General features: G+C 46.3%; 1 protein-coding gene across 6 annotated transcripts in view; it reads left to right on the top strand.

Moving 5' to 3' along the window:
• Positions 1-14,375, top strand: part of KLC1 (kinesin light chain 1) — a 144,979-nt gene that overhangs the window by 50,712 nt on the left and 79,892 nt on the right. For all 6 annotated transcript variants that reach the window (XM_030215564.1, XM_030215566.1, XM_030215567.1 and 3 more), the window contains exons 2-4: positions 19-280; positions 9,966-10,196; positions 11,336-11,414. In XM_030215564.1, the coding sequence (XP_030071424.1) occupies positions 20-280; positions 9,966-10,196; positions 11,336-11,414 (571 nt within the window). In that variant the 5' untranslated portion in view covers position 19. The remainder of the gene's footprint in view (positions 1-18; positions 281-9,965; positions 10,197-11,335; positions 11,415-14,375) is intronic.

Raw genomic sequence — 14,375 nt, 5'->3', positions numbered from 1 at the left:
TCTCTTGCTGTATTTCAGAATGTATGACAACATGTCCACAATGGTGTACCTGAAGGAAGACAAGTTGGAGAAGCTTACCCAAGATGAAATTATTTCTAAAACAAAGCAAGTGATTCAGGGACTGGAGGCACTGAAGAATGAGCACAACTCCATCTTACAGAGCTTACTTGAGACGCTCAAATGTTTAAAAAAAGATGAAGAAACAAATCTGGTGGAAGAGAAATCCAACATGATCCGCAAGTCCTTGGAAATGCTGGAACTTGGACTTAGTGAAGCACAAGTAGGTACCATCGCATGAACCACAATAGTGCGGTGCCCTTACCCTTACCCTTCCCTTCTTGCAGAGCAATGCTAGAAATCCCCTAAAACTAAAGTGCCTGAGGCAACATCCTAGTTGCTTCACCCTAGTTCAGTCAAGGGTAGGTAGGATGCTGGTTATTGAGTAATGCTGCTTAAATGTTTTGGTCTTAGTATATAATGTATAAGTCAAAGGCAGTTTTAGAATTAAAGATAGCCAAAAATGCTGTGCCCATGTATAAGTCGAGGCTGGGTTCCACATTGCTCCTTCTCGCTCTCTCCTCTCCATCTCCACCTCCAGGTCACACATTGCTCCCTCTCTCTCTCCCTCCTGGCCATCTTCTCGCCTGCCTTTCCCAAACCCATCCCCCGCTTCCCATAGCCCATAGTGTCACAAATTTCAACAGGGTCAGAACAGACTTAAAGCCAGAAGTAAACGGCTAAATCATCAGATTTCAGTATGTGAGGATTATATATTTATCCTTCACTTATAAGTCTCTAAACTTGGCAAATTCAGTAAAGCAAAATGTATTTTCACAAATCACTCGCCCTTCCTATCCAAGGAGAATATTTTATTCAGGAATCAGTATTTCTAGCACCCACATACTCCTGTTTTTGTTTTTAAATAAGAGTCAATTTCACCAACTTTCAACATCTCGGCTAATCCTACTGCTTGAGTCATCGGCCGATCAAATGGCTTTTAGCTGTAGCTCTCTCCAAGTCACCTGATATTTATGTACACTTCCCAACAGGCATGCCCTCCTCTGTGTACATGCTCAGAACAAATTTTCAACTAGCCAGAACACTTAGATTTTAAACAATTACTGTTTGTTTTTATCACTCTCCAGTAGAGAATGACATGGGGACGGGGACCTGCAGTAACTGCGGGGATAGGGATGGGGACAGATCCCATGGGGGTGAGGATGGGGACAGAGCCCACGAGGACGGGGTCAAACTTTGTCCCTGTGTCACTTTCCACTTTGAAGCCTGTTAATGAACTGGACTGTTGTTTTTGATTTATGCAGATGACAATATTTTTATTTTTTGAAAAAAAACAAGCAAACATGCTGGCCACAGCTAGCAAAATTTGCATGGGGGATCCTGTACATCCTGCTACCAGCACATTTTCTAGGAAGACATCTTCTATTGCAGGAGGGATTGTGGAAGACAGGGGAGCTAGACTGAATCCTGAGACTGTTGATGTCGTCTTATTCATCCACAGATTAAAAATAACAGTACTATATAGGGCATATTTCTCCCCTCTAGGGCATACAGAACAGGTTGTGTTTTGTACCCCTGGACAATTTTAACAGGGTGGCTTAAGATTATTTGGGGTAGTAGAAGTCAACTATTGTTGGGGTTGGAAGGGTAGAGGGTGGTGGTGGTGGGAGGGTTATTATAGCTGCTAGTTATTGTTTTCTATTTGTAATTTATACACAACAGTAGCACAGCATATTGTTCCTTTTCATACTTTAATAAAAAAGTAAATATAAAATCATAAATGTTCAGTGCTTCTGCAGAAGAGAACAGAGCCCACGGGGATGGGGATGGAGACAGAACACACGGAGACGGGGCGGGGATAGGGATGAATTTTGTCCCAGTGTCATTCTCTACTCTCCAGTCTCACTTGCAGACCTCCCTACAAACCTAATTTGAACACTGATCAAGCTCACTTTGAATTAAGAATGCTTCTCCGAGGACAAGCAGGCTGCTTGTTCTCACTGATGGGTGACGTCCACGGCAGCCCCTCCAATCGGAATCTTCACTAGCAAAAGCCTTTGCTAGCCCTCGCGCGCTGATGCGCACCGCGCATGCGCGGCCGTCTTCCCGCCCGAAACCGGCTCGTGCCGGCCAGTCTTTTGTCCGCGCTCGGTACGGTCGTGTTTCGCTGTTCGTGCCCCGGAAAGTTGACCTCGCGCGTCGTTTTCGACTCGTTTCTTCAGAGAAAGTTTGAGAAGTGTTTCGGGAAGATACTTTTTGTTTTTCCCTTCCCGTATTTCGAGCTTTTCGCCCCGGTAAGTTTTCTTTCGTCGTCGGGGTAGGCCTTAGTTAGGCCTCGGTCGAAATTTTCTTCTCCCTATTTTTGTGGTGCCAAATTTCGCCATTTCGGGTTTTGATCTCGCTGGCGTGATTTTTCCGCCCATGACATCGAAGCCTTCCAGCGGCTTCAAGAAGTGCACCCAGTGCGCCCGGGTAATCTCGCTCACTGACAGGCACGCGTCGTGTCTTCAGTGTCTGGGGGCTGGGCACCGCCCTCAGGCCTGTAGTCTGTGTTCCCTTTTACAAAAGTGGACTCAGGTAGCGAGGTTAGCCCAGTGGAACATTTTGTTCTCGGGCTCTTCGTTGGCATCGGCACCGGGGGTATCGAGTGCATCGACGTCTCCAGCGTCCAGACCTTCATCCTCGGCCGCCAGTGCATCGAGTGTATCGAGGCATCGACCCTCTGCATCGGCGCTGAGACATCGGACGACTGTATCGACGTCGGTGGTACCGGGACCTCGTCTGCTGATGTCGTCGGACGGTGGTGCTTCGTCTGGAGTGCAGGTGAGGGCTGTCCATTCCCCTGCTGGTGGCGGTGAGCCTTCGGGTGGGTCTCCCCCTACCCTGAGGGCTCCTGCGGTACAGCCCCCCCCCCCCCCGAGACCGACCCTCTTCGGTCTCGGCCCCGAGTAAGAGACGGTTGGATTCTACGTCCTCCTCGTCGGTGCCGGTGACTTGCTTCGCTCCAAAAAGTCGAAGAAGCATCGACACCGGTCCCCTTCCCGTGTCGGCACCGAGAGCTCTGGGTCGCCGAGGGAGTCAGCACCCAGCAGGCATCGGCACCGAGAGGACCGCTCACCCTCTGTCCAAGAGGTGTCGATGCGCTCCACTCTGGACAGCCCGGAACAGCCTCCACACCCGGAACAGACTCTGACATCGACGCCTGCATCGACCTCCATGCCTTTTTCTGCAGCCGCTCTGAACGAGAGCCTCCGGGCAGTTCTCCCAGAGATCCTGGGAGAGCTGTTGCGCCCTATCCCTCCGGTACCGGGGGTGCTTGCGCCACCGGTACCGTCAAGCGTGGCGCCGCCTGGTCCATCACCCGGGGTGAGGTCTCCGGCGTCGGTGCCGCGTGCGGTACCGACTGCGGTCGCCTCCCAGGAAGGCTCCCCGACTACGTTGGCGGAGGGAGCTTCGCCGGTGCGGGCGAGGGAGTCTACCTCTCGACGCTCCCACCGTGGCCGTGGTTCCACGGAGTCGAGCCGGGCACGGTTGCAGACACAGGTTCGTGAACTTGTCTGACACCGAGGGTGAGGCCTCGTGGGAGGAAGAGGAAGACATCAGATATTTCTCTGACGAGGAGTCTGAGGGTCTTCCTTCTGATCCCACTCCCTCTCCTGAAAGACAGCTTTCTTCTCCCGAGAGTCTGTCTTTCGCTTCCTTTGTCCGGGAGATGTCTACGGCCATCCCCTTCCCGGTGGTTGTGGAGGACGAGCCCAGGGCTGAAATGAGCTCCTGGACTATCCTTCTCCACCTAAGGAAGCGTCCACAGTACCCATGCATCATGTCCTAAAAAAGACATTGCTGGCGAACTGGACCAAGCCATTAACTAACCCCCACATTCCCAAGAAGATTGAGTCCCAGTACCGGATCCATGGGGACCCAGAGCTGATGCGCACTCAGTTGCCTCATGACTCTGGAGTTGTGGATTTGGCCCTGAAGAAGGCCAAGAGTTCTAGGGAGCATGCTTCGGCGCCCCCGGGCAAGGACTCTAGAACCTTGGACTCCTTTGGGAGGAAGGCCTACCATTCTTCTATGCTCGTGGCCAAAATTCAGTCCTACCAGCTCTACACGAGCATACACATGCGGAACAATGTGCGGCAGTTGGCGGGCTTGGTGGATGCGCTCCCCCCCTGAGCAAGCCAAGCCTTTTCAGGAGGTGGTCAGGCAGCTGAAGCCGTGCAGAAAATTCCTGGCCAGAGGGGTGTATGACACCTTTGATGTTGCGTCCAGGGCCGCTGCTCAAGGTGTGGTGATGCGCAGACTCTCATGGCTGCGTGCCTCCGACCTGGAGAATAGAATCCAGCAGCGGATTGCGGACTCACCTTGCCGTGCGGATAATATTTTTGGAGAGAAAGTTGAACAGGTGGTAGAGCAGCTCCACCAGCGGGATACCGCATTCGACAAGTTTTCCCGCCGGCAGCCTTCAGCCTCTACCTCTACAGGTAGAAGATTTTTTTGGGGAAGGAAGACTGTTCCCTACTCTTCTGGTAAGCGTAGGTACAATCCTCCTTCTCGACAGCCTGCGGCCCAGGCTAAGCCCCAGCGCGCTCGCTCTCGTCAGCAGCGTGCGCCTCAGCAAGGCCCCTTGGCTCCCCAGCAAAAGCAAGGGACGAGCTTTTGACTGGCTCCAGCAGAGCATAGCCGACATCCAAGTGTCAGTGCCGGGCAACCTGCCAGTCGGAGGGAGGTTGAAAGCTTTTCACCAAAGGTGGCCTCTCATAACCTCCGACCAGTGGGTTCTTCAAATAGTCCGGCAAGGATACACCCTCAATTTGGCCTCAAAACCTCCAAATTGTCCACCGGGAGCTCAGTCTTACAGCTTCCAGCACAAGCAGGTACTTGCAGAGGAACTCTCCGCCCTTCTCAGCGCCAATGCGGTCGAGCCCGTGCCATCCGGGCAGGAAGGGCTGGGATTCTATTCCAGGTACTTCCTTGTGGAAAAGAAAACAGGGGGGATGCGTCCCATCCTAGACCTTAAGGGCCCTGAACAAATATCTGGTCAAAGAAAAGTTCAGGATGCTTTCCCTGGGCACCCTTCTCCCCATGATTCAGGAAAACGATTGGCTATGCTCTCTGGACTTGAAGGACGCCTACACGCACATCCCGATACTGCCAGCTCACAGACAGTATCTGCGATTTCAGCTGGGCACACGTCACTTCCAGTACTGTGTGCTACCCTTTGGGCTCGCCTCTGTGCCCAGGGTGTTCACAAAGTGCTTGGCTGTAGTAGCAGCGGCACTTCGCAGGCTGGGGGTGCACGTGTTCCCATATCTTGACGATTGGCTGGTGAAGAACACATCCGAGGCAGGAGCCCTGCAGTCCATGCAGATGACTATTTGCCTCCTGGAGCTACTGGGGTTTGTGATAAATTATCCCAAGTCCCATCTTCTCCCAGTGCAGAAACTCGAATTCATAGGAGCTCTGCTGGATTCTCGGACGGCTCGCGCCTATCTCCCAGAGGCGAGAGCCAACAACTTGTTGTCCCTCGTCTCACGGGTGCGAGCGTCACAGCAGATCACAGCTCGGCAGATGTTGAGATTGCTGGGCCACATGGCCTCCACAGTTCATGTGACTCCCATGGCCCGCCTTCACATGAGATCTGCCCAATGGACCCTAGCTTCCCAGTGGTTTCAGGCTGCTGGGGATCTAGAAGACGTGATCCACCTGTCCACGAGTTTTCTCAAATCCCTGTATTGGTGGACAATTTGGTCCAATTTGACTCTGGGACGTCCTTTCCAAATTCCTCAGCCACAAAAAGTGCTGACAACGGATGCGTCTCTCCTGGGGTGGGGAGCTCATGTCGATGGGCTTCACACCCAAGGAAGCTGGTCCCTCCAGGAACGCGATCTGCAGATCAATCTCCTGGAGCTACGAGCGATCTGGAACATTCTGAAGGCTTTCAGAGATCGGCTGTCCCACCAAATTATCCAAATTCAGACAGACAACCAGGTTGCCATGTATTACATCAACAAGCAGGGGGCACCGGATCTCGCCCCCTGTGTCAGGAAGCCGTCAGCATGTGGCTCTGGGCTCGCCGTCACGGCATGGTGCTCCAAGCCACATATCTGGCAGGCGTAAACAACAGTCTGGCCGACAGGTTGAGCAGGATTATGCAACCTCACGAGTGGTCGCTCAATTCCCGTGTAGTGCGACAGATCTTCCAGGTGTGGGGCACCCCCTTGGTAGATCTCTTCGCATCTCGAGCCAACCACAAAGTCCCTCAGTTCTGTTCCAGGCTTCAGGCCCACGGCAGACTGGCATCGGATGCCTTCCTCCTGGATTGGGGGGAGGGTCTGCTGTATGCTTATCCTCCCATACCTCTGGTGGGGAAGACTTTGTTGAAACTCAAGCAAGACCGAGGCACCATGATTCTGATTGCTCCTTTTTGGCCGCGTCAGATCTGGTTCCCTCTTCTTCTGGAGTTGTCCTCCGAAGAACCGTGGAGATTGGAATGTTTTCCGACCCTCATCACGCAGGACGAAGGGGCGCTTCTGCATCCCAACCTCCGGTCCCTGGCTCTCACGGCCTGGATGTTGAGAGCGTAGACTTTGCCTCTTTGGGTCTGTCAGAGGGTGTCTTCCGCATCTTGCTTGCTTCCAGGAAAGATTCCACTAAGAGCAGTTACTTCTTTCTGTGGAGGAGGTTTGCCGTCTGGTGTGACAGCAAGGCCCTAGATCCTCGCTCTTGTCCTACACAGACCCTGCTTGAATACCTTCTGCACTTGTCTGAGTCTGGTCTCAAGACCAACTCTGTAAGGGTTCACCTTAGTGCAATCAGTGCATACCATTACCGTGTGGAAGGTAAGCCGATCTCAGGACAGCCTTTAGTTGTTCGCTTCATGAGAGGTTTGCTTTTGTCAAAGCCCCCTGTCAAGCCTCCTACAGTGTCATGGGATCTCAATGTCGTTCTCACCCAGCTGATGAAACCTCCTTTTGAGCCACTGAATTCCTGCCATCTGAAGTACTTGACCTGGAAGGTCATTTTCTTGGTGGCAGTTACTTCAGCTCGTAGAGTCAGTGAGCTTCAGGCCCTGGTAGCCCAGGCCCCTTACACCAAATTTCATCATAACAGAGTAGTCCTCCGCACTCACCCTAAGTTCTTGCCAAAGGTTGTGTCGGAGTTCCATCTGAACCAGTCAATTGTCTTGCCAACTTTCTTTCCCCGTCCTCATTCCTGCCCTGCTGAACGTCAGCTGCACACATTGGACTGCAAGAGAGCATTGGCCTTCTATCTGGAGCGGACACAGCCCAACAGACAGTCCGCCCAATTGTTTGTTTCTTTTGATCCCAACAGGAGGGGAGTGGCTGTGGGAAAACGCACCATATCCAATTGGCTAGCAGATTGCATTTCCTTCACTTACGCCCAGGCTGGGCTGGCTCTTGAGGGTCATGTCACGGCTCATAATGTTAGAGCCATGGCAGCGTCGGTAGCCCACTTGAAGTCAGCCACTATTGAAGAGATTTGCAAAGCTGCGACGTGGTCATCTGTCCACACATTCACATCTCATTACTGCCTGCAGCAGGATACCCGACGCGACAGTCGGTTCGGGCAGTCAGTGCTTCAGAATCTGTTCGGGGTTTAGAATCCAACTCCACCCCCCTAGGCCCATGTTTGTTCTGTTCCAGGCTGCACTCTCAGTTAGTTGGTAAATTTTTTAGGTCAATCTCAGTTATGTCCTCGCCGTTGCGAGGCCCAATTGACCATGGTTGTTGTTTTGAGTGAGCCTGGGGGCTAGGGATACCCCATCAGTGAGAACAAGCAGCCTGCTTGTCCTCAGAGAAAGCGAATGCTACATACCTGTAGAAGGTATTCTCCGAGGACAGCAGGCTGATTGTTCTCACAAACCCGCCCGCCTCCCCTTTGGAGTTGTGTCTTCCCTTCTCTTTGTCTTGCTACATATGAGACTGGCCGGCACGAGCCGGTTTCGGGCGGGAAGACGGCCGCGCATGCGCGGTGTGCATCCGCGCGCGAGGGCTAGCAAAGGCTTTTGCTAGTGAAGATTCCGATTGGAGGGGCTGCCGTGGACGTCACCCATCAGTGAGAACAATCAGCCTGCTGTCCTCGGAGAATACCTTCTACAGGTATGTAGCATTTGCTTTAACACATCAGGGACTTATATAGCAGTGGTCATAGGAGCTGATGCTGTGGGTGCTTGAGCACCCCCAATACTGAGAAAATTCCTTGTATGTTTCCAGGGAGGGGTTATTTCCATTGGGCTTAGCACCCCCAATAATTTTGAAAAGTTGGCTCCTATGGCACTGGTTGTATCCTGTCAAGCAACTTAAGCACAGCGTGGGTCTGTGAAACTAACAAGAGTGCTATGGTACTAATGAGAATGACCCTTAGATAAGATGACCCTAGTTTTTATTGAAAGGATTTTGAAGTCAGAATTTCTTGATGTTTTGGGCTAAACCATGTGACTATGTACTAGAGTTTTAGCTGAGATAAAGATGTTAGCTAACAGTATATATGAGTGTCTTGTTATAGTATAAGAATATTATTGTATAAAACCAAATGGTCTGGGTGTACTCTCATCAGGCCTGTATGAAAATAGTATTGTGAGGAATTTTAGCTTTAAAACAGATTGTGGGAGGGGGGTGGGGATATTTTCTCCGTACCTGCTTATTGAATAATTAGATTATTTTCTTTGTGTAACAGTACTGGAATTGAAATAAAATAGAAAAGGGCTTTTATCTAAGGCAGCAGTTTGATTGGATGACAACTCCCTGGTGTTTTTATATATAATCATGGTCAGAACAGTTTTATTTAAAATTGCTGACTTCAGTCAATAAAACAGTGATATTAAGTCATCTTTCTTAGTTCAATTCAGCTGATGTATGTGGTGCTTACCCTTGGTGAATGTTACCCATGAAAGGCGCAAGGAGTCAGGTGGTTGTGGTGGTGTGCTTGATATTGAAAAGGATAAAATTAAGATAGGTGATAGGAGATGCCTGCTCGGTAGTGAGAGGAAGGATTTTAAGGTTTAAAAATGCAATAATATAAGATACTCCATAGTCTTTTCAGCCAAACTCCATACAATCACAAAACAGGAGCAATTGACTGTCTAGGAAATTTATGACCTCATCAAACTGAACCAACAATGATCTGGGATTCTGCAGCTCTTTTTGAAATAAAAAAAACAGCTTACTGTTAGGGGAGAATGGAAATTGCTTAAAATAAAGCAGCAAAAAGAATAAAATAGCACAAGGTTTGTAAAATAGCGTTTTTGTGATAATTCACCTTTCAAAGGTAGAGGTGCCAGTGACTAGTGAATCACCAGTACATGATCTTGCTAGTTATAACCATGCTTTGGTTTTCTGATTATAATCAAAAATTACAATCTAATTCAGATAGCATACTGTACACCACCTTACACCACCTTGAGTGAATTATTTCAAAAAGGTGGTAATTAAATCCAAATAAATATCAGAATGGGATACAGACTTTTAGCTCCAAATAAAGGTAACCTAACCTTTTCTAGGATAAAACTTTTCAGCCAAGACTTGGAATTCTAAATCTCATGTTGTGCCTGAATTCCTGATTGTGATAATGCAGTTTCTAGGTCATTGTACCTCCCCCCCCCTCCCTTTCAGAGGTACACTAGTGCAGCATCTCACAAAAGCAATTTGTGATCAGTAACTTCACAAAGAAAGAAGCAATATTCAGGGCAAGCCAACCATTTCTTTGGAACTTTTTTTTTTCCCCCCAAAGTTACACAGGAACTGATGGTCCTTCGTCTTCTAGTAAGGACTGTTCATGTAGAATTTTATCAGTAGTAGGAAGCATGGATTAACATCTAAATTCCACTTTACTCCAGCCTGCTTCGTCAGTTTGCAGACTAATTTGTGTTGGCATATCCTGTTTGTTGGATTTGCTTAAATCTTGATATTTCTTGGGTATTGTAGGTAATGATGGCATTATCCAACCACTTAAATGCAGTGGAATCTGAGAAGCAGAAATTGCGTGCTCAGGTACGCCGACTATGCCAAGAGAACCAGTGGCTGCGGGATGAGCTGGCCAATACTCAGCAGAAACTACAGAGGAGTGAACAGTCTGTGGCTCAGCTAGAGGAAGAAAAGAAGCATCTGGAGTTCATGAATCAGTTAAAGAAATACGACGATGATCTTTCCCCATCAGTATGTAGCTTTTGTTTGAAGTGTTTTTAGAAAGACTGGATTTTTTTTCTTGAATTCCATTTTTCTTTCTGCAATGTCAAGGCAAATGCTTCACTGTCTAGAGTCTCATATACTTGTCTGGGGTGTTCAAAAGAAGGTGTACTATTTAAAGATATTTTCTTCAAGTTAGTTACTTCAGAATTTTAGGAAAGGCAAACAAAACAGAATTCCAGTGGTCAGGTAGCAGTAACATTCCTTTGTACCTTTTCAGATGTAGCTGAATAATCCTGCTCCTTGGTTTAACACATTACTGAACTTATAGATTTCCAGGTTCGTTCAGACCTTAGAGCTTGCTTGTGAACTTACAGCAGTGGTTCCCAAACCTGGTCCTGGAGTCCCCCCTGCCAGTCTTCAGGATATCCACAATGAATATTTATTGTGAATATTCTGAAAACCTGACAGTCTAGGGGGGGGCTCCAGGATCAGATTTAGGATCCATTGATCTACAGCTTTGGTCACCCATTTGTGTAGAATGCTGCTGATAGGCTTGTCTATCAGTTTTTAAGGAAACTTAAAGCAGCTGCTACAAAGCTCCTTCCTCATGGCAGTGCATTCCATAACGATGTTGGTTGTCAGGCCACCATAGCTTTATTTCATGACTTCATTAACATCCATCCTTCATCATTTCCAAAGTCTGGAGTCACATACTTTTGTCATGTAAGATGTTTGTGTTTGGCTGGGATCCAGATTTGCTTTGGCATTTTGTGGTAGTAAGGATTTCTTCTTTACCCACAGTAATGTTTGATTCTTGATATGTGACATTGTAGGGTATTAGAATGCCAAGGGTTTAAAATAATTGAACGCAGTGGGCATAGTGCTGCATCTTGAAATATTCTGGATGTTATTGGAAGAGGGAAGGAAGAAATTTGTACATAAAGCAAACTGGGCTAATCATGGCCATGACTGTCTGGTCCAAGAGCAGAGCAAGGTCTTTTAGCTGGCACATGCATTTTTTTTTTTTTTTTTTTTTTACTTTAGTTGCATAAGTTATTTTAAAAGAAACACAAGTCCATACTGGATAAAGAATCAAACAATGGAAACATAAAATAGGGTAGGAAAAATGGAGTGCCTTTCTTATAATATGATTGATTGTTTTTAAGGACGATAAAGACACTGATTCCACCAAAGAACCTCTGGATGACCTTTTCCCTAATGATGAGGATGATCAAGCCCAAGGAAGTAAGTAGACATGCAGTGATGCTCTGCCATTATGTTATTTGGAAAGAGATTCTTCTTTGACTGCACTCAAGGCCAGAACAGGTTTTTCTCCTTTTATTAATGAGATGTCAAGGATAGCTTGTTTTCTGCTATTTACTGTAGTGTTTGTTGGGGATTAAGATCATACGTGTTGCCATACTGGGACAGACCGAAGGTCCATCAAGCCCAAAGTACCTGGCATGCTCCCAAAACAGTAAAACAGAGATAAGGAATGGATTTTCCCATGTCCATCTTAATGGCATATGGACTTCTTTTAGTTCTGTTTTTTTGAGATTCACTGGATTGTATGCTACCATTAAACTCTAACTCTCTAGAGTACATTTAAATATTTTTAGAGAAAAATAGAAATTGAAAATTTATTGCACTGAATTTTTTTTTGTTCTATAAAAATGTTTACAGTTTAAGAGCAGTTAATGACACTAGATATTTTGAAGGTTTTTGTGTTTAGGAAGTTTTTCTATTACAAATGGTTTTGGTATTTTGTTCTAAAGTTATTGAAGAGTTGTTTTCTCATGTCAGTATGCCTGCATTTAGTAACGTCTGTTCTCCATAGACAGGATGACTCGGCCACACAAGTGAATGATGAGATCCAGCAATGCCAACATGAACCAGCTCTTTGAGCTCAAAGACCTTAGAAGGTCTTTCTGAGCATGTGTGGAAGTTCCCGTGCTACTGATGACGCTCCTTTATTTATTTATTTTTCCCTTATCTATTCAGTTCTGGGTGCATTCCTGCCACATCTGCTCACAAATAAACGTATTAATGTCCTTGTAACAATTACCATTTAAACCTGTGTTAACTGTCATTGTTTTTATATTTTTAGCCCCCTTCTCCCTCTCCCTAGCTTGCTAAATATTTTCCTTTTATTTCTGTCTGAGGGGTCTGTTCTCTTAAGACCTCTTAAAAAAGGTCTAAACAGTCAGTCACCTTAACTGCCCTCCCCTTCTCACCTCTTCTTTTCACATGTATTAGATTGGAGTTTCCTCTGCCTCTCATTTTCACTGAAATACCATTCCTAATTGGTTATGTGCTCTTAGAGGTAAGGCTTGGATATAGTCCTGCCAAACCATTTTTTAAGAGCTTTTTTTTTTTTAAACAATTTTCCACCTGGGTGATACTTTGGCCGTCTTGTTTTCATAATCATTAGGTTGTGAAATTATTTCTTCCATAGTGCTTCCTGCCCTCCCCATTCCTACTCATGAAAAGCCACTCTCCCCTACTCCAAACTCCCATAGCTTCTGCGTTATCCAAAAGTACTCCAACTGGGTACAGTTGTATTGTTTGCCCAACTAAATATGCTAAATATTGTGTTATCTTTTTTCAGTACTTCTTCAATTTCTGCCAATTGCTTAGCACAGCGCAGCCTCTAGACTTGTGATCTAAGGGCTATAAGGTGTCCTTTCACTACAGCTTTAAGACCCTCCCATAGAGTGATCGGGGAGACTTCTCCATTGTCATTGAACTGAATGTACTCTTTAATATGCTGCTCCACGTTAACTAAGTTGACTGGGTTAGCTAGTAACGTGTCATCCAGTCGCCACGTTCGGGCCCTCCCAGTAGTGTATTGACCCCTTAACTGTAACACTACCGGAGAATGGTCCGACCAAGTTCGGGGGAGAATCTGATGAGATTTTACACATCCCAGGCATGCAGGGTCTGCCAACCATAGATCTATTCTAGAGGATGTCTGATGTACTGAGGAATAGTATGTATAACTGCGTGTGGTGGGATTATCTCTTCGCCATAGATCTATAATAACAAGATTTCTAGAAGGATGCTTTCCTTGGTCCTACTAGTAATTAGTACTGACTAGTTCCTCCTTGATTTCAAAGTCCATGCTTTCTTTGCCGACTAATTTCTGGTGGTAAGTAGGCAGGTACTGCTTTATTTTAAGTCAGTATGTAAAAGGTGTTATTGATCTTGGGTTCCAGGTGTTACTTGTAAATGCCAGTTAGTCCAGTTGAATGTTAAGTACTGTAAACTGGAAATGATTTTCTGAAACTGCTTAGATTATTGAACAGTATGGAATTGTAGCAGCAGCAGCTTCTGATGGATACGTTTTAAAGCTGTTGATTTTCTTTTGTTAAAATGAGCACTTTTTCTGTTGATACCATCACTGTATCCCCTATTTTAGATGAAGAAAAGATATGAGTTGAAAGAGGTTCCAGAGAATTACGCAGTGTGTGCTTTTAACAAATAGTTCAGGGATAATTGCTATAGCAAAGAATTAAAATTGATTTTGTCCTTGTGTGAATATACGGAAAAATTATCCCCTTTCCCTTTAGACCTTTTACTCTTCAGGGTTAAGTAGTGTGGTTGTCATATTAGTCTACTTGAAAGCACTTCTTCTAAACATAAAACAGAGATGAGCACAAAAGATGATAGTTGCCTAAACAGACAAGTGAATCATAGATTATTTTGCATTGATGATCTGAATGGGAAAGAGTGGGTTTATGTATTAGCAGTGGGAGAAGGTGACAGAGTTATGTCTAGTAGTGGGTTATCTGTTTGGGTTTTTTTTTGTTTTGTTTGTGTTGGTACTGATGTCTTAGGTTGAAGTGACCAAATATATTTAAAGTTAGAATGACAAAATACTTCAAAACATGGTAATAGTTTTAAAACAAATCTGGGTTTAAAAAAAGACTTGGACAAGTTCCTGGAGGAAAAGTCCATAGCTATTGAGATAGGAATGGGGAAAGCCACTGCTGTCCTTGGGATTAGTAGCAACTATTTGGATTCTGCCAGGTACTTGTGACCTAAATTTTCCACTGCTGGAAGCAGGATACTGTGCTAGATGGACCATCGGTCTGCCCTAGTGTGGCTAGTCTTGTGCAAGACAAAAGGATTTAACAGAGACTTTAATTTTGCTATCAAACAGTTTTTCTTTGTAACCTTTGTGTTTGTGTGTTGACAGGTTTATAA

Source organism: Microcaecilia unicolor, chromosome 9 (assembly GCF_901765095.1).
Source record: "Microcaecilia unicolor chromosome 9, aMicUni1.1, whole genome shotgun sequence".
Classification (NCBI taxonomy): Eukaryota; Metazoa; Chordata; class Amphibia; order Gymnophiona; family Siphonopidae; genus Microcaecilia; species Microcaecilia unicolor.
The sequence above is the reverse complement of the archived record's forward strand: the minus strand, read 5'-3'. Positions and strand labels throughout refer to the sequence as shown.